The sequence below is a fragment of the Malus domestica genome, chromosome 02, assembly GCF_042453785.1.
Source record: "Malus domestica chromosome 02, GDT2T_hap1".
Classification (NCBI taxonomy): domain Eukaryota; kingdom Viridiplantae; phylum Streptophyta; class Magnoliopsida; order Rosales; family Rosaceae; genus Malus; species Malus domestica.
Genome location: NC_091662.1, coordinates 18,683,453 through 18,709,016, shown reverse-complemented (window position 1 = coordinate 18,709,016; position 25,564 = coordinate 18,683,453). Strand labels below are relative to the sequence as shown.

The 25,564-nt window shown below is 38.1% G+C and overlaps 4 protein-coding genes and 1 pseudogene across 4 annotated transcripts; 2 read left to right on the top strand and 3 right to left on the bottom strand.

Annotated features, from left to right (window-relative positions):
* Nucleotides 1-392: 392 nt before the first annotated feature.
* LOC103413802 (disease resistance protein Roq1-like) lies at nucleotides 393-1,145 on the bottom strand. Its single transcript, XM_008352245.2, has one exon. It carries the CDS (start codon nucleotides 1,143-1,145, stop codon nucleotides 393-395), a length of 753 nt encoding a protein of 250 aa, XP_008350467.2.
* Nucleotides 1,146-7,440: 6,295 nt separating this feature from the next.
* LOC103450260 (CRS2-associated factor 1, mitochondrial) lies at nucleotides 7,441-10,511 on the bottom strand. Its single transcript, XM_008389581.4, has 5 exons — nucleotides 9,841-10,511; nucleotides 9,149-9,276; nucleotides 8,723-8,948; nucleotides 8,507-8,634; nucleotides 7,441-8,203 (listed from the first exon to the last, which is right to left on the bottom strand). Exons 1-5 carry the CDS (start codon nucleotides 10,382-10,384, stop codon nucleotides 7,997-7,999), a joined length of 1,233 nt encoding a protein of 410 aa, XP_008387803.2. The 5' UTR covers nucleotides 10,385-10,511; the 3' UTR covers nucleotides 7,441-7,996.
* Nucleotides 10,512-10,543: 32 nt separating this feature from the next.
* LOC139193549 (uncharacterized) lies at nucleotides 10,544-13,007 on the top strand. The gene is made up of 2 exons (XM_070816689.1): nucleotides 10,544-10,795; nucleotides 11,833-13,007. The coding sequence occupies exons 1-2, from the start codon at nucleotides 10,678-10,680 to the stop codon at nucleotides 12,894-12,896; spliced, it is 1,182 nt and encodes a 393-aa protein (XP_070672790.1). The 5' UTR covers nucleotides 10,544-10,677; the 3' UTR covers nucleotides 12,897-13,007.
* Nucleotides 13,008-17,999: 4,992 nt separating this feature from the next.
* Nucleotides 18,000-18,721, bottom strand: LOC103450288 (glyoxylate/hydroxypyruvate reductase HPR3-like; annotated as a pseudogene).
* A 964-nt stretch (nucleotides 18,722-19,685) lies between these two features.
* Nucleotides 19,686-23,045, top strand: LOC139191363 (uncharacterized). Its single transcript, XM_070812131.1, has 7 exons — nucleotides 19,686-19,713; nucleotides 19,954-20,039; nucleotides 20,082-20,386; nucleotides 20,579-21,120; nucleotides 21,251-21,499; nucleotides 22,492-22,661; nucleotides 22,764-23,045. The coding sequence occupies exons 1-7, from the start codon at nucleotides 19,686-19,688 to the stop codon at nucleotides 23,043-23,045; spliced, it is 1,662 nt and encodes a 553-aa protein (XP_070668232.1).
* Nucleotides 23,046-25,564: the final 2,519 nt, after the last annotated feature.

The following is a 25,564-nucleotide window of genomic DNA, read 5'->3' as shown; positions in this document are numbered from 1 at the left end:
GATAACCATCTTCAGTATAAGCAACAATCTCATATTATTGATACGGCTCGGATGCACCCTTAGTTCAACAAATTCATCTGATTCATAGTTTGACGGCAAAGTATTTAAAGGACATGAATCCCAGTCCAAAAGTGCTAACTCATTAGAAAGATACTTGATGTTTCCAGAAAAGTTCCCATTCCGAATTTTGAGCAATCTCAGCCTGTCCATCTTTAGAAGGGGATGGTTAACATTCAAGTTAACCTCCTCTTCTTTTGGCAAATTCAACAATATACTTTGGACAGCAGCAGTTTCCTAATATGGGGGAAGAAAGAGTAGTTGTAGCACAAGTTATAGGAAAATACAAAGACTATAAATTAATTAGCTTTAACAATATTGAATCAGTATTTCTACTAATCTCTTACCATATTACTTTCAAGAACATGAGTAATTTCTTTGGAAAGCCACAACCTGCTACGGCTACCCACCTCTTCAGGTCTCTCCCGACAAACAATTTCCCAACCCATTTCTTGTATCATATCGTGCATCGATAATTTTCTTCCAACCGGAGTTAGAAGACATTTTTCCATGAGAACTTTTATATCAATGACTGGATGGTAGCCATAGCTACTTTCCAGTATTCTTGTTATACGATGCTTGTCCTCCCCTTTAAAGAAACATGCAATGTCCAAAAATACTTTCTTTTCTATTTGCTGTAATCCATCATAACTTACTTTAAGCACATCGATAATTTTTCTTTCAGGGTTTTCCTTTAGTCCATCCAATGCACTTGACCATTCTTCATTGCTTCTGCGGAAAGGGGACGAACCTAGAACTTCAATAGCTAATGGAAAGCCATTAGCATATACTACAAAGTTCTTAGATAGCTCGAGAAAATCCTTTCCAACCTGGTTTCCCTTAAAGGATTTCTGAATAAATAGCCCAAGAGCTTCATCATCAGTCAATTCCTTAACTTGATATCTTTCTTCCACTTCATGTTCAATCAGCAAACGTTCATCCCTTGATGTGATTATGATTTTACTCCCCAAACCAAACCATGTCATGTGACCACAGAGAGCATTCAGATGTTTTACATGACCCACGTCATCAAGAATGATAAGAGCCTTTTTAGTATGTAGCCTCTGGCTTAATATCCGGACTCCCATCTCCGGATCCTTAATGTTTACATCACATTCCTACAAGATATCTGAAATTAGTTTCTTCTGTAATTCGGCTATACCTTGCTTTTCAGTTACTTCTCTAACATTGGCAAGAAAACTGTAAGCTTCAAAGTGTTTTTTATCCTTTCAGTAACTACTTGTGCAAGCGTTGTCTTACCCATGCCTCCCATACCCCAAATCCTATGACGCGTACTCTGTAAATCCCTCCAACAATTGTTTGAATAAGTTTCGATTCATATCTGCAAAAGATAGCAACTAATAATAAGAATACACCATCTCATGATAAATTAGTCAGCAGACTCAGCACTCAGGTGTCCATCTTTTTTTAGGATCTTCGTGAGGAATACACAGGTGGACTGTAGGTTTTTGAGTAACATTACAAATTGCCAGGGTATTCATACTAATTTATTAAATTGTAGTAAATAGTGGTATTCCTTTTCACTTGTAAGTGAGAGACCTTAGGTTCGATTCTCGCCAAAAGTGAATTTGAATCACATTATTGCTAGCCCATTATTAGGCTTAGCCAACTTTCCCACTAGTGTAGACACTCCCCCACCCCTGAGTGTAGATAATATCGTTTTTTGAAAATAAAAAATAAAAACCGAATAGCAGGTCATATGTTCTTTTACTTTAAACTATTATAATCCATAGGGAGGAGAATTCAAACTTGAATGCAAGAGAATAGGCACGTTGTCCTAGTCAACGCCTAACCCAAATTTTCAATATCAAATCATATGTTCACCATTTTCACGTATGCATTGTAATAGTTTACTCTGGACGATGTTCATAGGAATTTACGGATCGAAAAGCGGATGTATGCGGATATTCCGTATTTAAAAAAAAAAAAGTATATATATGTGTACAAGAACTTATACTTTTGATATGTAAGCTAGTCTCAACGTAAGTTCATTTTGCTACAAAATTATTTCAAAAACTAGCTAATATTATTTCATATTCATATGTAATTAGAGATATTTTTAGTTTGAATTGGAGAAGGGAATTATGATCAGTTTGGCTTGATTTTTCTCACAAAGGGCCGAGAGTTTGAGGTGGAACTAACTGAGTAGTTTTGTCTTGATTTATTTTCTCTCAAAGATGAGGTGGAAAGATTGTAATCATTAGGAGTTTGCCTTGAATATAAAATAATGAACCATGTATACGTTAGGCGTTGGAGGAAAGGCTTGAGTATACAATAGGTTGGTTATAAATAATGAAATCTTGTATTACAATTATGTGTCAGGAGAAATGCCTATATAATAAAGTGAAAACTAAGAACTTAATTCTAAAAATTGGGCTTAAGGGATGAACAGGGGTTAACTCATATTCTAAGGTATTTAGAGTCAAGTGGTAAAACATGGTATGAGATGTGCAGGCTTGTATGCCTTAAGAATGTGTTAACGGGATTAAAAGGGAGTGAGTACATTCATCCATCTCATTTGCATATATCAAAAGGAATGTGATCTTGTACCGAAAAAAAATCTCTAGTTTTGAGTGTAATGTTTAATGTTTAAAATAATCCAATGTCTTTTTCTCAAAATAAAAAGTAATTCAACGTCATCCCTAGCAGCTTAGTTATGGGTTCTTAAAGGTAAGCTTAGGGCATGGAATTGGTCTTCTTTTGGATACGTCAACTCGGTCGTGGATAGTTTTTTTGCATGATTTGGAAGTTATGCAGGAGGAAATTGCTTCGCTTGGTCCCTCTAATGATACATTTGCACGTGACATGAGGCTTTTAGGTTACAAGAAATGTTTTTGAAGGCTAAATCACGAGCTCTCGCTGGTTATCTCTAGGGGATAGAATACTAAATCTAAATTTTTTCACTCCATGGTGGAATTCAAAAAGCTTCATCAATCCTTGGCATCAGTTGGTGTTGGTTCCCAAATATTGAATGATCCGTCTACTTACAAGATCACATTGTGATACACTACAAGACTTTGTTCTCCTCGGTCGACGATACAGTGAATACTAGGCTAGTTGAAAGAGTAATTCCTACAACAGTTAAAATTTTGGATCCTTTTAGTTCTTCGGGTCCTGATGGTTTCAATGCCTATTTCTATGTTACATGCTGGAGCATAGTTGGCCCAGATGTAGTTTTGGCTATTCAGAGTTTTTTCAGTGATGGGAAAATTCCTCTTCATTATAATTCTAACCGGGTCATTCTTATTCCTAAGGTTCCACGTGCAGACTCAGTTTATCAACTCCGTCCTAATGCTCTGGCTTATTTTGTCTTCAAAATCACCGCTCGTATTCTTACCTATAGATCGGGCCTGGTTGCCTCCAGGATTGTATCCTCTCAACAACATGCTTTTCTTAAAGGTCGTACCATCTCTGATGCCACCATTCTCACTTTCTGAGTGCTTGAATTTTCTTGATAAGCGATATGTGGGAGGTATCGTAGCAATCAAATTAGATATACAAAAAGGCTTTTGACACTTTGGAATGGCCTTTTTTGTAACGTGCTCTGAAAGCTTTTGGTTTCTCCCATATGTTTGTTAATTGGGTGGAGCAAAATTCTACGATCAGCTTATCTTTCTTTCTTATTTAATGGGCAAGTTTCTGGTTTTTTCCTGTTCTAGAGGTGTTCGTCAGGGCAATCCCTTGTGTCCTCTGTTAATTGGGTGGAGGTTTTGAGCCGTGACTTATCGATGTTAATTTCCTCTGGTGGTTCTAATGCATCCCCAACGGGGTATATGTGCCCCTTCTCATGTCTTATTTGGTGATGATATTATGATATTTTTGTGAGGCATCCGTGCTAAATCTTAGACGCCTTGTGAGATTTATTATGGAATATGGGCTTAACTCAGGTCAAGTAGTCAACAAGTCAAAATCTTTGGTTTTCTTGGTTAAATATGCGGAACCAAGCATAGATCTATCAAGAACCTTTTTGGTATTGGAGTGGGTTCTTTTCCATTCAAATACTTGGGTGTTCCCATCTTTCAAGGTCGATCTATGCGGAGTTACTTTCAGGACATTGGGGATAAAATAAAATGTAAACTCTCAGCTTGGAAGGGTCTTATGCTTTCTCAAGCAGGTCGTCCACAGCTTATCACGTTTGTCATCCAAAACATTTTAATTTATAGTTTTCAAGTGTACGCTTGGCCTCGTCTTCTTTTAAATCAAGTCCAACATTGGATAAGGAATTTTTTCTGGTCAGGTGATCTAGACTCTCATGGTACTCTTCTAATTTCTTGGACAAGTTTGTTTAGTCGACCAAAGCATCTTGGTTGCTTAGAGTTAAAGGATTTGGCGGTTCTAAATCTTTTGTTACTTTTAAAGCGTTGTTGGGATATTGTGGATTCCCACTCTAGTGGCTATCTTCAAGCATGCTCGCTTCTTGCATAGAGGTTTGGTTCATCTTTCTGTTTATAAAAAATCATCGGTGTGGCTGAGTTTTAGAAACATTCGACTTGGATTATAAGTGATGGTTCTTAAGTTTCATTTTGGTTTGATAATTGGTTGAGCAGTCCTTTGATTTCCTATCTTGACATCCGTGATACTCTTGCTCATACGGTCAAAGCCCTAGTGAGAGACTTTATACGTGGTTCTCATTGGGAATCATCACCGGATTTCATCAATCCTTTTCCTGAAGTTGCTGCTTTAATTATAGTTATTCCCTTCCGTTTTAGAAATCTTCCGACGCTTTATGTTGGTCTAGATCTCTCTCTAGTATTCTTATAGCTAAAGAGGCTTATTTTCACTTGCTTAACTTTGATATCCAAGTGCCTTAGGGGAAAATCATTTGGTCTCATCGGATCCAACCAAGGCAAAGCCTAATTGTTTGGAAAGTTTTACATGGTCGTTTGCTCACTGATATAGTGCTTCAACATATGGGAGTTTCAATAGTTTCTCGTTGCTTATTTTGTAATTCTGTTGGGAGTTTCAATGGTTTCTCATTGCTCATTTTGTAATTCTATTGTTGAGTCTCTATCTCACATTTTTTGGGAATGTTCTTGGAATGTGGGTCTTTGGTTTTGGTTGTTAGAGCTTTTTCATCATCCCTATCTTATGGTTAATCAGTGCTACATGTTTTTTTATGGAACTTTTCTTACATCTTTTTCTGGTTCTGCTCGAAAACTTTGGATTATAGTGGCTTACACTTTGACTTGGCTAGAGGTCGCACTTGGTGCGATGGCAAGTGCCTTCGCCCATAAGCGGTAGGTCTCGGGTTCGAGACTTGGGAGCAGCCTCTCCATAAATGGGGGTAAGGCTAGCCGACATTCACCTCTCCCAGACCCTGCTTAAAGCGGGAGCCTTGTGCACTGGGTACGACCTTTTTACACTTTGACTTGGCTCTAGTGTGTTTTTCAAGTGGTAGCTTATCCTTCGTGACTCCAGACTTGAAGACCATTTCAAATAATCAGGACAAAATCTAAAAACTTGGGTTTTTGAAGAATCTTATAGCTGTTTGGTATAACAGTATGTCCTGTCTGCTGTTTGTACTCTCTCTCTCTCTCTCTCTTCAGTGTTATTCCATATTGTCTAAGAGCATATCCAATGGAGTCCTTATAGAGGGACAAGTGGACAATAATCATATAAAATTAGCAGTGTTCTAAAAATGCCCTAGGCGCCTAGCAACCGAGGTGTTTTTGGGTAAATTGCGTGGAAAAATCAAGTGGCTAGGCGGGCTAGGCGGTCCTAGGAGGTTTTTTATTTTATTTATTTTTTATTAATTGCGTGCTTTTTTCTTTTTTGGTTTCATGGTGGTATACTTATGGAAATGATGTATCTAATTTGCAAATGATGGATTCACTACAAGTTCATCCAATACTTATGGAAATAGTGTACCTAATTTGCATTTTATCATTATTTTATTATCCATACAAGTATAGTTTTTTTAGGTGTCAATATGCACTTATTTACAAGATATACAATAAATTTACCTAAATCCGCCTAGGCCGCCTAGGCGCTAGGCGCTAGCCTGCCGCCTGACTAGCGCCTAGCATTTTTTAGAACCTTGAAAATGAGTATAAAACAAATATAGGGACAATGAATCTCCAATTGATCAAAAAGTGAGTCCCTAAAGTATGGGGACTTGCCAGATACTTGGTGTATGTACCCACATATAGGAGCTGAAATGGTGGACCCAATAGGACAATTTAAGTGGAAAAGCAGGTGTGGATCCCAGTCACATGACCTTGTCTTTTTTCCTTTTCTTTTCAACCATTTAAAATGAAGGTTCCATATTGATTCTTGCTTTTCAAATTCTTTTACCGTTGAAAGATCAATGGTTCCAATTAAATACCGTTTCAATTTAGGTTACTCTCTCATGTTGGTTTTCAAATTCTTTTGTTTTCTCTTTTCATAATGCCTTAGTTGAAATATTAATATTTTCAATTTGGGTTACTCTTTCATTTTGTTCTCTCATCATTGAAATACCAAATTATCTAACCAAAACTTACCACAACTTCATCTCCTATACTCAGTTCACTTGTACTCAATTCACTCATTCTAGTTATGTTTTTGTGAAGAAATAAATTAGTGTCTGAATTTGAATTTTTTATTATTAAAATGTTCACAAAATATTTTACGAGAACGTAATGTTAACATAAACAAAAAATGTGCACCTAATCAAATTATCACATAAAATTGTAAAAACCTCAAATTCAGGGATTATACTATAAGGACTCTCACATTGGAGGCAATATTCCTTTACGGACACAAAGATTCTCTTTAAATCTTTAAATGAGTACTCAAAGGTGGTGGTAGGAGTCCCTAAATAGGGACTCCCATTGGAGATGGCTCTAAATATATGCAAATTCAGCAAACACCTTACCTTCAAAGGATAAGTTCAGAAATAGTAATCATTCGTCACCATAAAGTAGAGAACAAAAAACACAAGTCAGAACCAGTGCACCTTTTCCGACAAGTAGAAGTTGAGGGAGCAACACGATTAACAATGGCGCCGGCAAGTTTGTAGGAAATACGCCGGCGACGGAGACATGAAGAGCCTGAGGTCAGTATCAATACTCAGAGTCGGAGTTAACGCGTGTTAATTAAATCCCTCCGAAGGACAATTGATTTGTGTGAATGCTTGCAGACAATGAATACTAAATCCTCCAATAAAAATATGTACTCAACATAACTCTAGTTTGACTCCGCATCCCAGGCCTACCTGGATAAGTTCTTGCGTCCGGACGCCCGTATAAGGGATCCTTGGTGGACAACCGGCGGTATAACCCCCATTAGTATCTCTCTCATACAAAATCAGAAAAAGTAAGCACGCGGTATATAGAATAGAATCAACAGACGAACAAAGTGAAACCGAGACATATGCGCATACAGCAACCCCCATCATCATCATAGAGAATTGGAGGCAGTTGGATTCTTGCAGAGTCACTTTCGTACAAATCTAATTAGAATTTAAAACATGATCAATGCCTTGATAAACAAAGCTACAACTAATAGCACACCATTGCAGAACTGGGGTTGGTATCTCCACCAAATGAGAGTCGGATTCATGGAATCACTATCTTACATGGAGGGCAGCTTACAGATGGTGAAAATCGGATCCAAAGAAACTCTACAATTCTTACCCCGTCTGTCACCTTATCTCAATACTTCAGTTGACACTCGTTTTCTTTTTCCATTTTGTGCTGCGACGAGAGGGAACAGTTTAGATCTTGCCATCTAGTTTCAATCAGCTGTTTCCTCACTGCACAACCCACAAGTTCACCCCAAATACTATTTCCAGGATATTCTGGACTGCCTCCATTTGGCTCTGCATGAATTCCAAATTTGCTATCGGGAGAGGGAAAGTTCGATCAAATCTGAGTCTCCAACCAACAACACCCAGGTGGCACTTGTATTTGCAGCAATGAAGTGACTACTCATCTTCTCAAGACGAGAATTCTTTTAGGCTACTGTTACCATCTGATTCTGACTTATCACACACCTCTGCTCCAGAACCCAAATGACCTTCTGGACTATCAAACAGTTCTCGATCTGGAAGGAAGTATCCATCCTCTGGAGGCTTATAGCCCTTCCCTCTCCAAACCACAATCTGTTCCTTCTCAAATGTCACCAGGATGCAAGGAACAAGATCCTGTAGCAACAGTAAAGTTTCAATACGAGAACTAAATAAACAGAAGCAATCATGCTATTCATGCATGCAAATACACATTTAGGTTTCGAGCGCAGTTCGCATCAACAAAGCCATGAAAGTTGAGACAGCAAGAAACTATTATGGTCTTTCGAGGATATTCAACCAACCGTTCCCATCATAAGACATGTCAGATACATGAAGAAACGCAGTAGGAAATCCACATGACTAGCCATTTGAATGCACTTTCAACTGTACACAGAAGTAAGCTTAAGCAGAGAAGAAAAAACAGGTTTGACAAATTACCCGAAGTTTGCAGCCTATTTTCTTGTAATCACTCTTCTCAAATCCCTGGCAATCTATCCGAATCAGCTCACAGCAGAGAAAAGCATCTCTGACCATGGATACCAAACTACCATAATAACCATTCTTGGCTGCAGTTTCAACAAGATTGTAAATAATAAGTAGAAATGCATCTTACTTCTCAAGTCATCGAGTCCATAAACCAGAAAAAGGACGTACCAAGTTTTGTTAAAGCAGGGACAGCTAATCCTCTCTTTCTCATTTCCTTTGTTTCCGCAATGCTTAGGCCATCAATTGTAGTTTTGATCAGCTTGGGATATACAGGCTCGTGTGGTTTCCACAACATTAATGGAATCACGGGCCTCTTCTTGGGGTTATAGTTCCTGCCTCTGTATAATACAAGTACACCACCATGTCTGTGGATGATTTTTCCAAAGGTTTTGTCCTGCAACATACACATGAAACCTGCATTTAGCATTTCTTCCAAGTTCCAAGAAATAATAGTGAATCATGTAACCATTCTCATATATAACTCAATTCATCATGTAACCATATTGTAAAAGACTCGAGGAAAAGAGAAAAATGAAACAACGATAGATCCATCAGAGGAAAGATACAGAGCAGTAATTAGAGAACATAAGATACCTCAAGCTGATTGCAAACATTTTTCATGTCAACAGTCGGAACACCTATACATTTTATCCTCACTGCCTCATCGAATTTCCAATGGTTATGAATATCATTCAGCATATTGTGAGTTAAACCATCTCTCCCTACAAGAAATTAAATCATAGTACACCATAAGACGATAACAGAGATAAATTAGAGGGGGAGATGAATAAACATAAAAGACACAGCTTATTCTTGTTTAGTAATTGCTTAGTGATATAAAAACCTTTAAACATTACAAGGAGGATTTTTGAAGGAATAGGGATTGCATCAACCAGTTTGACAAAATAAAACAAGCGAGAACAACCGGAAGAAGCAGACGCACCAAATAGAAACCAAGAACATAAGACCATACCCTTATTACTCACAAATGGCAGTAAAACCGAAATACAAAATACCATTATTATCAAATACTCTCCCCAGCTCCCATCTCAGAAACCTCAAAACCATAGCAATCAAAAGAAAAGCAGACCCCCAATCCAACAAAAACGGTAGAGAATACAAAACGAATAATCAAACACAATCGAAATAGACAATGTACAATACTCTGAACCTCAAGCAACTCAATGCTGAGTAGCCCTCGTACAAACTCTACAATAAAGCAATTATCAATTCCCCACATTCCTCAATCCAACAAAGCTAATGAAACACAAAGCAGAAATTCATACCCAAATTAATTTGCCTCTTGGTTTTGGGCCTCTGGCACTTTTCCACTAAGATTTTCCTCTCAGCCGGACTGAGAGGCTCTCCCTGAACCTTCTCTCTCCTCCTCCTCCTCTTCTCCTCCAACTTCGGGTCGTCCTCCACTCCCTCCACCGAGCGCACCTTCGAGTCCACGGCCGGGGCACACACTCCGATCCACTCGCGGTCGATTCGGCCCGGCCCAAAAGGCGAGTACTTGGGCTCCCGCAGCCCGATGGGCCTCACAGCCGGGTTGCTCTCGGTGTAGCTGTACCTGAAATCGAAGGGCAAATCAGAATGTATCGGCTTCTGACCCGTACGGTCGAGGGACGACAGCGGGCGGTACTGGGGTTTCTGTTTTTTCTTGGGGATATGATCAGGGTTAGGGTTATGGTCTTGGGGGTTTGGGGAAAGGGATGGTGGGGGTTTGAAGGAGTAGCGGTCGTGGAGTTTCGAGGGGTTGGAGAGGTGGCGCGTGAGAAGGAGTGCGAGTGGGTTTGGCTTTTGGCGGGAGAGCTTGGTGAGCAACATGGAGGGCTTTTCTTCGATGTGTGATGATTGAGTGTGAGCGGAAAGGGCGAGTAGAACGCGAGCGAAACTAAAACCCCCCTCCGGGGCTTTTCTTGGATATGTGATAATTGAGTGTGTAAACAATTTAGAAATTGTTGTAAATGATGGGTATGTTTGCCCACATGTGTATAGTAATGTGTATAGTAAAGTATCACATGTGTACTATATACTCATAAGCTAAATAGTAATGTTTTGTAATTTTCCATTGAAGTAGCTCTATAAATAGAGCAATTCAATTGTGCAAAGATTAGTAAATGAGAAGAAGAAAGAAAAGAGAAATATATCTAATAGCAATAATATACATTACTTCCTCTGCAACAGCTTGTGTCGGTATATTACTCTGCAACTGCTTCGTTCCTTCACCGAGTAAAGGTTATCTCTCTATAAATTTTGCCTATTTATAACACGTTATCAGCACGACTCTCTAATCTTTTTCTCATTTCCTTTCACCGAAAGAAAAAAAAAAAAATGTTTCCTCTAAGGTTTTTTCTGTTCTTCTTCTTCCTCTCCCTCAATTGCTGGGTATACCCTCGCGAAGAACTGTTTGCACCATGTTTACTTCTAGTTCTCCAACTAACTGTCACTTATATCTTTGATTTCTTGTTTGGTGTAGATATTGACTACTAACCCACTGATTATTTATGCAATCCAAGATTGTGCGGTTCTATCGCCTATCTTGGACTGCAGATCTAATTTTACTGCAAATTTTAAGTGGAGCGGTATAATCGCCCGCTCTATCCTGCATATTTAAATTTTCCCGTTATTTAATTTTATCGCAATTTTAGGTGGTGTGAAATAATCACCCACCCTGCTTTACATCTTTAATTTTATCGCAATTTTAGGTGGTGTGAAATAATCACCCACTCTGCTTTACATATTTAATTTTATCGCAATTTTAGGTGGTGTGAAATAATCACCCACCCTGCTTTGCATATTTAATTTTATTGCAATTTTAGGTGGTGCGGTATAATCGTCCACCCTGCTTTGCATATTTAATTTTATTGCAATTTTAGGTGGTGCGGTATAATCGTCCACCCTGCTTTGCATATTTAATTTTATTGCAATTTTAGGTGGTGCGGTATAATCGTCCACCCTGCTTTGCATATTTAAATTTTATCGCAATTTTAGGTGGTGCGGTATAATCGTCCACCTTGCTCTACATATTTAAATTTTCCTGCTGTTTAAAGTAGTGCGGGATAATCACCCATCCTATACTTATTTCGATGAGAATGGTGCGGTACAATTGCCCTTCTCATTAATTGTGTAAATCTCGAGCCTGAAGTTTCGAGTACTTATCATTTTGGCCTGAAGATCAAAAAAAAAAATTTGTAAGAACCAGAAGTTCTAACAATATATTTCTCCAGTACACATATTACTGCAAGTTCTTACACACCTCATTTTTCTTTCAGAAAAGAAAATGGCAAACTTGGCAAAGCTTGATTTTGCTGCCCTGGACATTACTGGAAAGAATTACCTTACATGGGTACTGGATACCAAGATCCATCTGGAAGCAGCAAATCTTGGAGATACCATCAAGGAAGAAAGCAGTTCATCCTCTCAAGATCGAGCAAAGGCCATGATTTTTATTCGTCGCCATCTTGATGAGGCACTAAAGAGCGAGTACTTAACGGTTGAAGATCCGTTAGCCCTTTGGAATGCCTTAAGAAGCAGATACAATCACCAGACAACGGTGATTCTTCCAAAAGCTCGCTATGACTGGACTCACCTAAGGATCCAGGATTTCAAATCAGTGGCTGAGTACAATTCGGCGTTGTTCAGAATTACCTCTCAGATGAAACTCTGTGGGGATACTATCACTGAGGAGATGTTATTGGAAAAGACTTTCAGCACATTCCACGCCTCTAACATGGTACTGCAACAACAGTATAGAGCGCGAGGCTTCACTGAATACAACCAGCTGATATCTGTGCTCTTGGTGGCTGAACAGAACAATGAGCTTCTCATGAAAAACCATAATTCCCGACCTACTGGATCAGCACCGTTCCCAGAAGTGAATGTTGCGTCCCTTGAAAGAAATACCATATCCTCCCGTGGCAATAATTACAAACGAGGACGTGGTCACAAGCAAGGTCGGTGGAAAGGAAAAAGCAAGAACCATGGTGTCCAGTTTCACAACCAGGTTCCAAGGTATAATCCAGGCCCGAGCTTTAAAAATACCAATCGCCAGAAAGGAAAAGCTCATGTGAACACTCCTAGAAATCATGAAGGAGGTTGCCATAGGTGTGGTGGCAACGGACATTGGGCGCGTACTTGTCGCACCCCAAAGCATCTGGTGGAACTATATCAAGCCTCCTTCAAGGAGAAGGGTGTCGAGATCAATTTCCTTGACCAGGCTAAACCAATGGAAACTCCTGATCCAGTGACCAATTTATCAGGACAGTTAAACACAACCCACCTGGATGCTACAGACTTTATTAATGAAAGAGGGAATGAAGTTTATGGGTCCGATTGAATTATTTATGTTTAATGTACTCATGTTATTTGTACCTGTGGTTTAATGCTCGCATTTTCAATTCAATAAAAGTAGTATTCCAGTATGAATAAATTGCTTTTTCTTTACTCAGAGATCATGGATAAAAATTATGGTTATTCTCAAAACAAGATCAATGGCGGAGACTTTTGTCTTGCAGATAGCGCAACCACGCATTCAATACTTCGAGACCGAAAGTATTTCTCGAATTTGGTACTTGCAAAAGTAAAGGTAACAACAATATCAGGACCATCAGATGTAATTGAAGGCTCAGGAAAAGCCCAGATTATGTTACCAAATGGAACAATATTGTCTATAAAGAATGCATTATATGCTACTCGGTCCATTCGAAATTTGTTGAGTTTTAAAGACATACGTTTAAATGGATACCACCTTGAAACGAAAAGTGTAGAAAATGTGGAATATTTATGCATTACCTCCAACGATACCCAGAAGCGTATATTGGAGAAGTTGCATGGTTTATCGAGTGGATTGTATTGTACATACATAAAGACAGTTGAGGCATATACTGTCATGAACCAGAAGTTCATTGATTCAAAGGTTTACATGCTTTGGCATGACCGTCTAGGTCATCCAGGATCCACCATGATGCGTAGAATCATTACCAACTCTAATGGACATCCATTACTGAGCAGACACATTAATGTCCCGAATGATAATCCTTGCAAGGCTTGTTCCCAAGGGAAGTTGGTAATTAGACCATCACAACTAAAGGTTGATGATGAATCCCCATCATTTTTGCAAAGAATTCAAGGGGATATTTGTGGACCTATTCAACCACCTTGTGGACCATTTCGATATTTTATGGTTTTGGTTGATGCATCTACCCGATGGTCACATGTTTGCCTATTGTCTACTCGAAATGTAGCTTTTGCGAGACTTCTTGCTCAGATAATTAAGTTGCGAGCACAGTTCCCAGATCATCCCATTAAGTCCATTCGACTTGATAACGCTGGTGAATTTACGTCTCAAACCTTTGATGATTACTGTATGGCACTGGGCATTAATGTTGAACACCCTGTTCCTCATGTCCATACTCAAAATGGTTTAGCAGAGGCATTTATCAAGCGGCTTCAATTAATAGCCCGCACTCTGCTCATGAAAACGAAATTGCCAGTTTCTACATGGGGACATGCCATATTACATGCTGCATCATTGGTTAGATTGAGACCCATAGCCAACCACCAATACTCATCAATACAACTCGTGTTTGGACATCAGCCAAATATTTCACATTTACGAGTTTTTGGTTGTGCTGCTTATGTGCCTATTGCACCACCACAACGAACTAAAATGGGACCTCAGCGCAGATTGGGAATTTATGTGGGTTTTGATTCACCATCTATCATTAGATATTTGGAACCTTTGACTGGTGATGTGTTTACAGCTCGTTTTGCTGATTGTCATTTTGATGAGACAATTTTCCCGTCGTTAGGGGGAGAAAAGACCGTTCCAGAAGAACGACAAGAGCTAACATGGGTTGTTCCCACCTTATCTCATTTTGATCCAAGAAGCACTCAATGTGAAAACGAAGTGAAAAGAATCGTTCATCTTCAAGGTATTGCTAATCAAATGCCAGATGCATTTAATGATGCTTCGAAAGTGACACAGTCATATATACCGGCTGCAAACGCACCTGCAAGAATTGATGTCCCTGTTGGACAAAATAAAGTGGCAGCGAATGATTCATCCAGTGCACGCCTGAAGCGTGGTAGACCCCCAGGTTCAAAAGATTCAGCTCCTCGAAAGAGAAAGATGAGGGCCCAATTGAACCCAAATGATATCATTCAAGAAAAGGAATTGAATGATAAATCCACAATTCGTGACTCTGTACTTCCAGAAAAAGAAAATGTCCTTGATGAGACACATGTCCCTGAAGAGACAGAAGTACATGAAAGCAAAGAAATATCCATAAATTATGCATGTACTAATGAATTGTGGGATCGAAATGAAATAATCATCGATGACATGTTTGCATTTGCAATAGCCACTGAAATCATATTAAGTGATGATATTGAGCCCCGCTCTGTTGATGAATGCAAACAGAGACAAGATTGGCCTAAGTGGAAAGATGCAATCCAGGCAGAATTAAAATCCTTGGAAAGACGAAGTGTTTTTGGACCAGTAGTCCAAACCCTGCCTGGTGTGAACCCCGTAGGTTATAAATGGGTATTCACAAGGAAACGCAACGAGAAAAACGAGATTGCAAGATATAAAGCACGACTCGTTGCACAAGGTTTTTCACAAAGACCTGGAGTTGATTATGAAGAGACATACTCTCCTGTAATGGATGCAATTACGTTTCGTTACTTAATAAGTTTGGTGATTTCAGAAAAACTTGACATGCGACTTATGGATGTCATCACCGCGTATCTATATGGAGAATTAGATACTGACATATATATGAAAGTCCCAGAAGGACTTAAGTTGCCTGAAGCAACTAACAAACCACGGGGTATGTTCTCAATCAAATTAAGGCGATCACTATATGGGCTGAAACAATCTGGGCGAATGTGGTATAATCGTCTCAGTGAGTATTTGATTAAAGAAGGATATGCCAACAATGTCATCTGCCCTTGTGTGTTCATTAAGAAATCAAATACTGGATTTGCTATAGTGGCAGTGTATGTCGATGATATGAACCTAGTTGGAACCCCCGAAGAGCTCAACAAAACTGCTGAATATCTGAAAAACGAATTTGAAATGAAAGACCTTGGGAAAACCAAATATTGTCTAGGCCTGCAGATCGAGCATTGTGTTAGTGGAATTTTGGTCCATCAATCAGCTTACATTGAAAAAATACTGAAGCGATTTGGCATGGACAAGGCTTATCCACTTAGCACCCCAATGGTCGTTCGTTCTTTGGACATTAAGAAAGATCCATTTCGTCCAAAAGAAGATGATGAACTGGTCCTTGGTCCAGAAGTACCATATTTGAGCGCAATAGGTGCTTTATTGTATTTAGCACAATGTACTAGACCAGATATAGCTTTTTCAGTTAACTTGTTAGCCAGGTACAGCTCTGCTCCAACAATTCGTCATTGGAAGGGAGTCAAAGATGTTCTACGATACCTTCGTGGGACAACAGATATGGGTCTCTTCTACTCAGACAAGCCCACAAATGAACAAATCCTTGTTGGATACGCAGATGCTGGTTTTCTCTCCGATCCGCATAAAGCCCGCTCACAAAATGGATATGTGTTCACTAATGGAGATACTGCAATTTCATGGCGATCAACAAAGCAAACGCTAGTTGCAACATCTTCCAATCATTCGGAAATAATTGCTTTACATGAAGCAAGTCGTGAATGTTCTTGGTTAAGATCAATGATCCATCACATCCAGAATTCATGTGGTCTACCTTCAAAGACAGACACTCCAACTGTCATCCATGAAGATAATGCAGCCTGTGTCGCCCAAATGAAGGAAGGATTTATCAAAGGTGATAAGACTAAACACATATCTCCAAGATTTTTCAGCGCACATGAGCTTCAGAAGGCTAAAGTTCTTGAAGTCAGACAAATCCGTTCCAATGAAAATTTAGCAGACTTGTTCACCAAATCTCTACCAAAGTGCACATTTCAGAAGTTGGTACAGGGAATCGGATTACGTCGGCTTACAGATTTGAAAAATGCGGAATCAGGGGGAGATACAATTCAGGGGGAGCATCCATGATACATGCATGTTGTACTCTTTTTCCTTCGCTTAGGATTTTTCCCACTGGGTTTTTCCTATCAAGGTTTTAACGAGGCAACCTAAGCATGCTCAACACCATCCGGGTAAAGTTGTACTCTTTTTCCTTCGCTATGGTTTTTTCCCACAGGGTTTTTCCAAGCAAGGTTTTAATGAGGCAACTGATGTTGATATGTGGGCATCCAAGGGGGAGTGTTGTAAATGATGGGTATGTTTGCCCACATGTGTATAGTAATGTGTATAGTAAAGTATCACATGTGTACTATATACTCATAAGCTAAATAGTAATGTTTTGTAATTTTCCATTGAAGTAGCTCTATAAATAGAGCAATTCAATTGTGCAAAGATTAGTAAATGAGAAGAAGAAAGAAAAGAGAAATATATCTAATAGCAATAATATACATTACTTCCTCTGCAACAGCTTGTGTCGGTATATTACTCTGCAACTGCTTCGTTCCTTCACCGAGTAAAGGTTATCTCTCTATAAATTTTGCCTATTTATAACAGAAATTATATATCAAGATTTATTAAAATCAATGTTCTTCTGTTTAGTTTTTTTGTATGTCGTACATATTTGATAGTTGTATTGTTAATTGAGATTTGATTTCTGATCATTTTAATCGATAAAATTTAAATACAACTATAGAAGCATTAGTAATATTTTTATCATTGTTCATATGCACTTTCACTTTCTTGTTGATAAAGATTGAGGATTCAAATTTAACAATACTTTTGATTTTTGAGTATTTTGATTTTAGCGAGGGATAATACTTTCTGATTCGACTCAATTAAAAATGTCACGTGGTATTTTGTTCTTTTAAAGTTTAAGAAAAATTAATAAAATGTCCATTATTTTTTAAAACAACAAACATGTGTTAAAATATTATTGGACAAAATCAAAAGGTGAGTGGATGAGTGAGCCTCGTATAGGTTTTCTCAACTTTAGAGAACAAACAGATTTTATTAACCATTTGCCTTGTTGACTAGGGAAATGAGCAGTATCATTCGAATCCCTTTAAGGTAACGTAGAAATGGTGATCAACCTTCGATTACTGGTTCGTGTTCTTTGTTTTGCTTTGCAACCAGTGAAGTGTAAATTTACATAACTTAGAAGAAAGACAAAAGAAAATTTACAGAACCAAACATCTTTTGTCGCTTTATTCATTGTAAATCATGCAACTTTCCAAACAAATAGCAACAGCGATATGGAAGTTCTTCATCCTTCTCTTCTCTCGTCACTTCATCTGTCGAATCAATTGTTTGTACCCTGCATCGAGTGGTTTCCGTATGAATAATCGCCATCGGAGAAAAACCATAACGATTGCATGCAAGATGGTACACAAAATTATGAAGGAACTAACCTGCAAATAGAAATCTATTCAATCATTCACCCCTTCAGAAAGCAATGGTTTATTTGAGAAGAATGCCTCCAAATTCGCTACTGCTAGATCACTCAAATCCTTGAAATAGTCTTCTATCGTATCAGCTTGATGCGGTGACAAGACAACATTATCGAGTCCAAAGAGCGCTTTCAGAACTTCAGACTCATTCTCAAATACATCTAAGCCAGCACCCTTGATCTCTCCTTGCACCAAACACTGCACCATTTCCTCCTCATCGATAATAGCTCCACACCTTACATTAACAGTCACCCCATCTCTTCCCAATGCCAATGAGACTTTCTTGTTAATCATGTGGTGGGTTTTAGCAGTCAACGTGCAGCGAACGACAAGCACGTTGCTATAAGTTGCAAGTTCACAAACATCTATTTAGAAAGGGTACGAAACAGATAGTTTTTTTTTCCTTGAGTTGTACAAGATAATGCAATCAAATGCCTCAAGCCTTTTAGCAACCTCTAAGCCAATGTGTCCCAATCCAACGATACACTTGCTTCCCTCCAATCTGAAATTTCCTATAAAGAAAACACTTTAGATAACTAAACACAAGAAAAAGAAAAGAAGGAAGATTCATAGTTCTATATACAAATTTCAGTGCTTAACATTATCTATTCTAAAGTTGGAGGGGAATTGGCTTGTTCATGGCTACAGTCAAGAAAATGCCCCTTGATTTCACCTTATTTGCAAGAAAGCCATCTTATTTGGGGCTTGGGTTGGAGGATAATTCTGAAAAGATAGGAGGGTAATTTTGTTCGTGGGATTTGGGTGCCCTGCTATACACGTGTTGGGCTGACCATTACATCAGGTTGCGTGTGGTGGGATTTGGTGAGGGGATGGATTAGAGAGAGCCTTCAGCTTGTGGAGAGAGATGGAGAAAGAGAAAGAGATGTTTACAATAATAATAGCTGACACTACCAGCTCAGCTTAGTTAATAGGCTATTGGTAGTTATATTAGTTTGGGTTGTTATAACTGATTGATGTAAACGGTGCAAGCTATATAAGCTGTAGCTACATCATTGTAATGACTAAGTCTGATCAATACAAAGTTTCTCTCTAAGCATTCATTCCTTCTCTCTAGAATTCTTCTTTCTTCTTCCTTCTCTAGTTCGAGTATTTCAATAGATTTTCTGGTTTTTGTATATGTTAACATGGTATCATCGCCGTGTGCGTTCCTTGGTGGCCGTCGTCTTCCACTCATGGTGGTTGTTCCCAGAGGTTATTCTCGGTGCTGAAGGTTTATCAAAATTGTGGTGTTTGAATTCTTGAAGTTTAGTCGGCGTTATGCATTCATCTCAGGTTTCTCGAGTTTTTCTATTTTCTGCACTCTATGTGTTTGTGAAAATGCTTCAAGATTATTTTCTCTGGGTTTGTTGATTTTTGTGCAAAAGAAAACAAGGCCGATGCCATCTTTCTACAATCTTGATTTGGGATATAAGGCCAAAGCCATTATCTTGGTGTAAGTTGTCTGTTTCCTCCACAAGGCCGATAGTCGGAGTGAAAAATATTGTGTGTTACTCCTTAAAGGCAGATAGCCAGAGTATAGTTCTTGGAAAGTATTGTTTGTTGTTATTGTGTGCAACTCCGTTAAGGCCGATTGCTAGAGTGTAGTTCTTGTTGAAATCTTGATCAATAATTCTTGTATTCTTGTATTTCTACCAAGATGGCTGAGTCCAATGTTAAGATTGAAGGTTTATTAAAGATGTTGACAGTAAAACTGAAAGATGATAATTTTTTTAAATGGAGTTATCAATTTTCATTTGTGTTGAGGGGGTATGATTTGTTTGATTTCTTCACTGGAAAATCGCCATGTCCACCTAAGTATGTGTTTAATACAGAATCTGGGGTTACAAATGAAATTACTGCTGCATACAAAAGTTAGGTGAAAAAGGATTTAACTCTGTTAAGTTTGCTAATTGCAACCTTTTCAGACGATGCTATGGAACATGTGGTTGGATGTAAGACATCTCATGAAGCTTGGAAATGTTTGCAAGAGAGATTTGCCTCTGTCTCAATGGTTCGCATGAATTAACTTAAAACTGAATTGCACACTGCTCAGAAAGGTGGTGAATCTATCGATAAATTCTTAATGAGACTAAAGGGTATAAGAGATCAATTGTTATCTGCAGGTGAAAAGGTTACTGATAATGATTTGATAATTGCTGTTCTTTCTGGTTTGCCTGCTGATTTTGAGATGATTAAGACTGTTATATTGGCAAGAGACTCTCCTATATCTCTAAAAGATTTTCAAGCACAATTGCTTGTAGCTGAAGGAAGCATTGAATCTAGAATGCACTCTTTATCCATTTCTATGTCTGCAATGGTTGTTCAAGGAAAAAGGTTGAATTTACAAGATTTTCAAGGGTATGAACATGGTGAGAGTTCTAATTCTTAGAGACCTCAGACAAGTTTCAGTAATAATTAGTTTGGTACTCATTTTCAAAAAGGAAATGGTTTTTCAGGAGTTGGAAATGGTACTGGCAGTAGAGCTTTTCAGTCTTCATAGAGAGGAAACTTTAATAATAGAAGGTTTGGAGGTGGGAATCACAATTCTAGGTTCTCATTAGGGTTTAATAACAGAAATGGGAATAACGGTTACTCTGGAAGTGGTAAAAGTGTTGTAGCACATGAATATGTGAGTAATGGGTTTAGCTTAAATAACTCATTTGCTGGACAAGGCACACAGAAGTCAAATTGGAATGGTAATACCAATTCTAAGTACTCAGTATCACCTGAATGTCAAATATGTTCGCGAAGAGAACACATTACACCAAACTCCTACTATAGAATTGAGAATGGAGGTTCACAGTCTTCTGGGTTCTTGGTTTGTCAGATATGTGGAAAGAGATGGCACATAGCTCTTGAATGCTTTCACAGGAACAACTTTGCATATCAGGGACATCCTCCACCACCACCATTAATTGCAGCAATGATTGCTCAAGCTAATGTAACTCAAACTGGAGGATCTGGTGTTGGTTTTACTGCAGAAGAAAATTGGATCTTGGATTCAGGTGCAACTCATCACATGACTGCAAATTTAAATCATCTCAATCATATTACTCCATATAATGGTGATGCAACAATTACTATTGGGAATGGTACCGGTTTAGCAGTGACACATATTGGTTCCACAAGCATTCCTACATCTAATACCTCGTTAGTTTTAAGAAATGTGCTTTGTGTACCTAAAATTACTGTGAATTTACTTTCTGTTAAGAAATTATGTAGAGATAATGGATGTTGGTTTATATGTGATGATGTTGTCTTCTTCATACAAGACAAAGCAACAAGGAAGATGTTGTACCAAGGAAAGAGTTGTATTTGCAAAGTCTTTTGCTGCAAAGTTGGAGCAATGTGTTGGTTTTATTCGCAAGAAGATTCAAGTGTCAAAGTGGCATAAATGGTTAGGCCATCCATCAGAAGAGGTGCTTGCTGCATTGTTAAAGAATTCTAATAATAGTGTTAAAGTAGATAGTTGTGAGTCAATGTGTTCTTCTTGTATGAGTGGTAAAATGAGAAGACAATCATTCTCTGTAAGATAGAATACTGCTACATGTTTGTTTGGGAAAGTACATATTGATGTATGGGGACCATCTCCAAAGGTGTCTGTACAAGGTTATAGGTACTGTGTGAGTTTTGTAGACGAATACTTAAGATTTCTGTGGGTGTTTCCAATGAATAACAAGTCTAAAGTATTTTCCATATTTGCTAAGTTCTGTGCATTTATACAAACTCAATTCAGTGCATCAATTTAGTGTTTGCAGTCTGATGAAGGTGGAGAATATACAAGTAAGATGTTCGTTGATTTTCTAGATACAAAAGGTATAAAGCATATTGTTTCATGTCCTTATACCCCTCAGAAAAATGGACTTGCTGAGAGGAAACACAGACATGTGGTTGAGACAGCAGTGACACTTATGACATAAGCAAGTTTACCAGTTCAGTTTTGGTTTCATGCATGTTCACATGTTGCATTTCTAATAAACAGATTGTCATGTCGAATATTGAATATGAAATCACCATATCAGGTGCTAATTGGACAAGAACCTGATGTCCAAAATCTGAAAATCTTTGGTTCAGCAGTTTATCCATTCATGAGGCCTTATAATGATAATAAACTACAACCAAGAACAACTCAGTGTGTATTTTTAGGATATATGATGGGATATAAGGGAGTAATGTGTTCAGTTGAGGGAAGTTAATTCTTTCCAGACATGTTATACATGATGAAGAGATGTTTCCTTATAAGAATGTACAAGTGTCTTAGTTACAACAATCTGGATCCTCACATTCACATAATTTAATGCCTATTGTGTTCCAACTACCAAGGGATATAACTAGTTCATTTCCAATGCATCAAGATAGAGGATATGCACCAATTACAGAAGTACTTTCACATTCCCAAGGGTCAGATTCATTAACTTTAGACAATTTAGGCACATTAGTATCTTAACATTCTGATTATGCAGCAATTCAGGATTCCAATATTCAAGCTCCATCTTTTCATCACCACAACTTAAGTACTTCAGATACAAGATCATCTATGTTGCCTATTCAAAGTCCTTCACAACTGGAGGTAATTCTACCACTTTCTCCATTAAGTGAATCGAATGCTGATGTTCCACTCAGTGTACTTAATGTTAGTGAACATTCAATGGTGACAAGATTGAAGTCTGGTGCTATTCAAAAGAAAAATTATGCAGCATTAGCTGTAACTTTTCCAGAGTTAAATACCTTGTAGATAACAGATGATGATCCTTTTGTGGGAGGATTTTCTTTTGTTTCAGAGATTACAGACTCATTAGAACCTACATGTTTTAGAAAAGCATCATTTATCCCACATTGGCAAAATGCAATGCAAGAGGAGTATGATTCATTTCGAATTCAAGGTACTTGGGTTTTGGTACCTGCACCAGATCACAGATCAATAATAGGGAGCAAATGGGTGTATAAGGTGAAAAGGAATCCTGATGGGAGTATTTCAAGGTATAAAGCAAGACTAGTTGCTCAAGGATTTTCTTAAGAGCTTGAAGTAGATTATTCAGATACCTTTAGTCCAGTTATGAGACATACAACTGTGAGACTCATTCTTGCTTTGGCTGCAATGAATAAGTGGGAATTGAAAAAGCTTGATGTAAAGAACGTGTTTTGCATGGTGAATTGCAAGAAGAAGTTTATGTGAAATAGCCTCAAGGGTTTATTGATCTAAGTCATCCAAATTATGTCTGCAAACTCCTAGAGTCACTATATGGACTCAAACAAGCCCCAAGGGCTTGGAATTCAAAGTTTACAAGTTACTTGGTGATAATGGGGTTTACTGCATCAGTATCTGATACCAGTTTGTTCATAAAAACTAATAAGAATGATATCATCATATTATTGCTCTATGTTGATGATATAATCTTGATTGGATCAAGTGTGACTAAAGTACAACTGGTGGTCCAAGAGCTTTCTTCTTTGTTTGATTTGAAGGACTTGGGGAAGCTGACATATTTCCTTGGTTTACAGATTCAATATAAACAAAATGGAGACATTTTTGTAAATCAGTCGAAATATATAAAGGACTTGCTTCATAAGGTTGGTATGGAATCTTGCAAGCCTGCTAATACACCATGTAAACTACATAATCAAATGATGATGACAGAAGGGTTGTTAATTCTAGATCCAAGTTCATACAGAAGCATTGTTGGGTCCCTGCAGTATCTTACTTTTACAAGACCGGATATTGCATTTGCTGTGAATGCAGTATGCCAACACATGCATTCACCAACTGAGATTCATTTTGGTGTTGTGAAAAGGATTCTCAGGTATCTTCAATGTACAATGCAGCAAGGCATAGTTTATTCCTCACAATCACAGATGTATCTCACAGCTTTCTCTGATTCTGATTGGGTTACTGACCTTAATACCAGAAGATCAGTGACAGGTTTTATTGTTTTTCTTGGAGAAAAACCCTATCTCATGACAGTCAAAGAAACAAACTTCAGTATCCAGAAGCTCCACATAAGCTGAATACAAAGCCTTTGCTCATACAGCTGCTGATATAACTTGGGTTAGACAAATTTTGAGAGATTTGAAGTGTATTTTACCTCAACCATGAAGGATTTATTTTGTAAAACATGTTCATTTGAGCAACATCATATAGCATGCAATTAACAATTAAAGGCGGAATCATGCTTACATGCACTCAAAAACAAAACATTTACCCATTAAATTCAAAGCCTAGTAGATTGGTGAACCAATAATCAACTCAAAACATAAGTGAGTTGAAATTAATACCTTTGTAGATTCCTCTTTGCATAAGCAAAGGCTAATCACCCAAAGAGATAAGGGCCTTCATTCCTTGCTTCTTAGATCCATGGATTTGGATGGAAGAATAGGTTCTCCAAGTTCCCAAAATTGAGAACCTCTAATTCTCGACACCAAGGTTCGATTGTAGAAGAAATGAGTGACCTTGGAGTAGTAGGATTGCTAGATGTACCCTCCAAGGTGTTGGCCTCTTTAGAGAGAAATGGAGAGACAATTCTCACCCATTTTTCCCCAAAAATAAACCCATTTTTCACTTAATGAATATTTAGTTATAAAGTCATTTATATAGTCACTTCTTTAAGTGACCTAAATAACCAAACAACCCTAATTCATCTAATATGGCCGGCCACCTTATGGGATTTGGGCTTTTGGGCTTTAATGAATCTTCATTCATTAAATTGTCATACAACTTAAGTTAATGGGCTTGACGTTCGAAGCCCATTGGGCCTTAAGGTCCAAAACTATCCCGAAGTCTTTAACGAACTTATTCGTTTGATTAATTAACATATTAATTAATCCTTGCCATAAATAAATGATTAAACCATTTAATCATTCTTACTCATTTCCGTTTAATCTCCAATCTCCACCTTTCACGGTGTGCGATCCATTAGGTTCTTTTTAGCGAGGTAGTGGGCGATTAAAACCATTTTACATCGATTGTGAATTGAAACTATTTTCAATTCTCCCTTTAGTGATTATACACGTTTAGGGCTTCCACAAACCATGAGTGACACCTAGCAGCATATCATGGTTACCCAAGCTAATCAGAAGAGGTTAGAGAACCTATTCAGTTCGAGATTACAAATGCAATACGGTCCTTCTCTAATCTAATACTCTTGACCACATTGTTTGGTTTGATAGTTTATTTTCTCATGTCTACTATCCAATGTGTGTCTTGTGCTTATATGATTACCTTGAATGTGATTCGGAACGCATTCCCTAATCTCATTCATACTTTGGCCAAAGATTCAAATCATATCATAGAGTATTCTCCCTCAAACGGTTTGAAGGTTAGAGATCCCTTGTTGCGCATTCACTTGTCTCCATAGCTAAGCGGCTTGACCCCAACGATGCCGTGGACACCCTCCTGGTGGGATGACTTTGACATAATCAAAGATCAAGGTCTTAACCACAAGACAACTATGATGCCTCAGGTCAAAGGACTACTTTGCATTATCCCAACCATGAGTTCTTATGTGACATGGAATATGAGAACTCTTCGTTGATCGCGTT

Bases quoted from the DNA above. Each gene is read 5' to 3' on its own strand.
- LOC103413802 (XM_008352245.2), bottom strand. From the start codon at position 1,145: ATGGGAGTCCGGATATTAAGCCAGAGGCTACATACTAAAAAGGCTCTT.
- LOC103450260 (XM_008389581.4), bottom strand. From the start codon at position 10,384: ATGTTGCTCACCAAGCTCTCCCGCCAAAAGCCAAACCCACTCGCACTC. The intron at 9,277-9,840 runs GTATGAATTTCT...AATTTCTTGTAG, and splicing joins CAAGAGGCAAATTAATTTGG to GGAGAGATGGTTTAACTCAC. The intron at 8,635-8,722 runs GTACGTCCTTTT...TTGAAACTGCAG, and splicing joins CCCTGCTTTAACAAAACTTG to CCAAGAATGGTTATTATGGT.
- LOC139193549 (XM_070816689.1), top strand. From the start codon at position 10,678: ATGAGAAGAAGAAAGAAAAGAGAAATATATCTAATAGCAATAATATAC. The intron at 10,796-11,832 runs GTTATCTCTCTA...TTTTTCTTTCAG, and splicing joins CGTTCCTTCACCGAGTAAAG to AAAAGAAAATGGCAAACTTG.
- LOC139191363 (XM_070812131.1), top strand. From the start codon at position 19,686: ATGGCTGAGTCCAATGTTAAGATTGAAG. The intron at 19,714-19,953 runs GTTTATTAAAGA...CAACCTTTTCAG, and splicing joins GTCCAATGTTAAGATTGAAG to ACGATGCTATGGAACATGTG. The intron at 20,040-20,081 runs GTTCGCATGAAT...CACACTGCTCAG, and splicing joins GATTTGCCTCTGTCTCAATG to AAAGGTGGTGAATCTATCGA.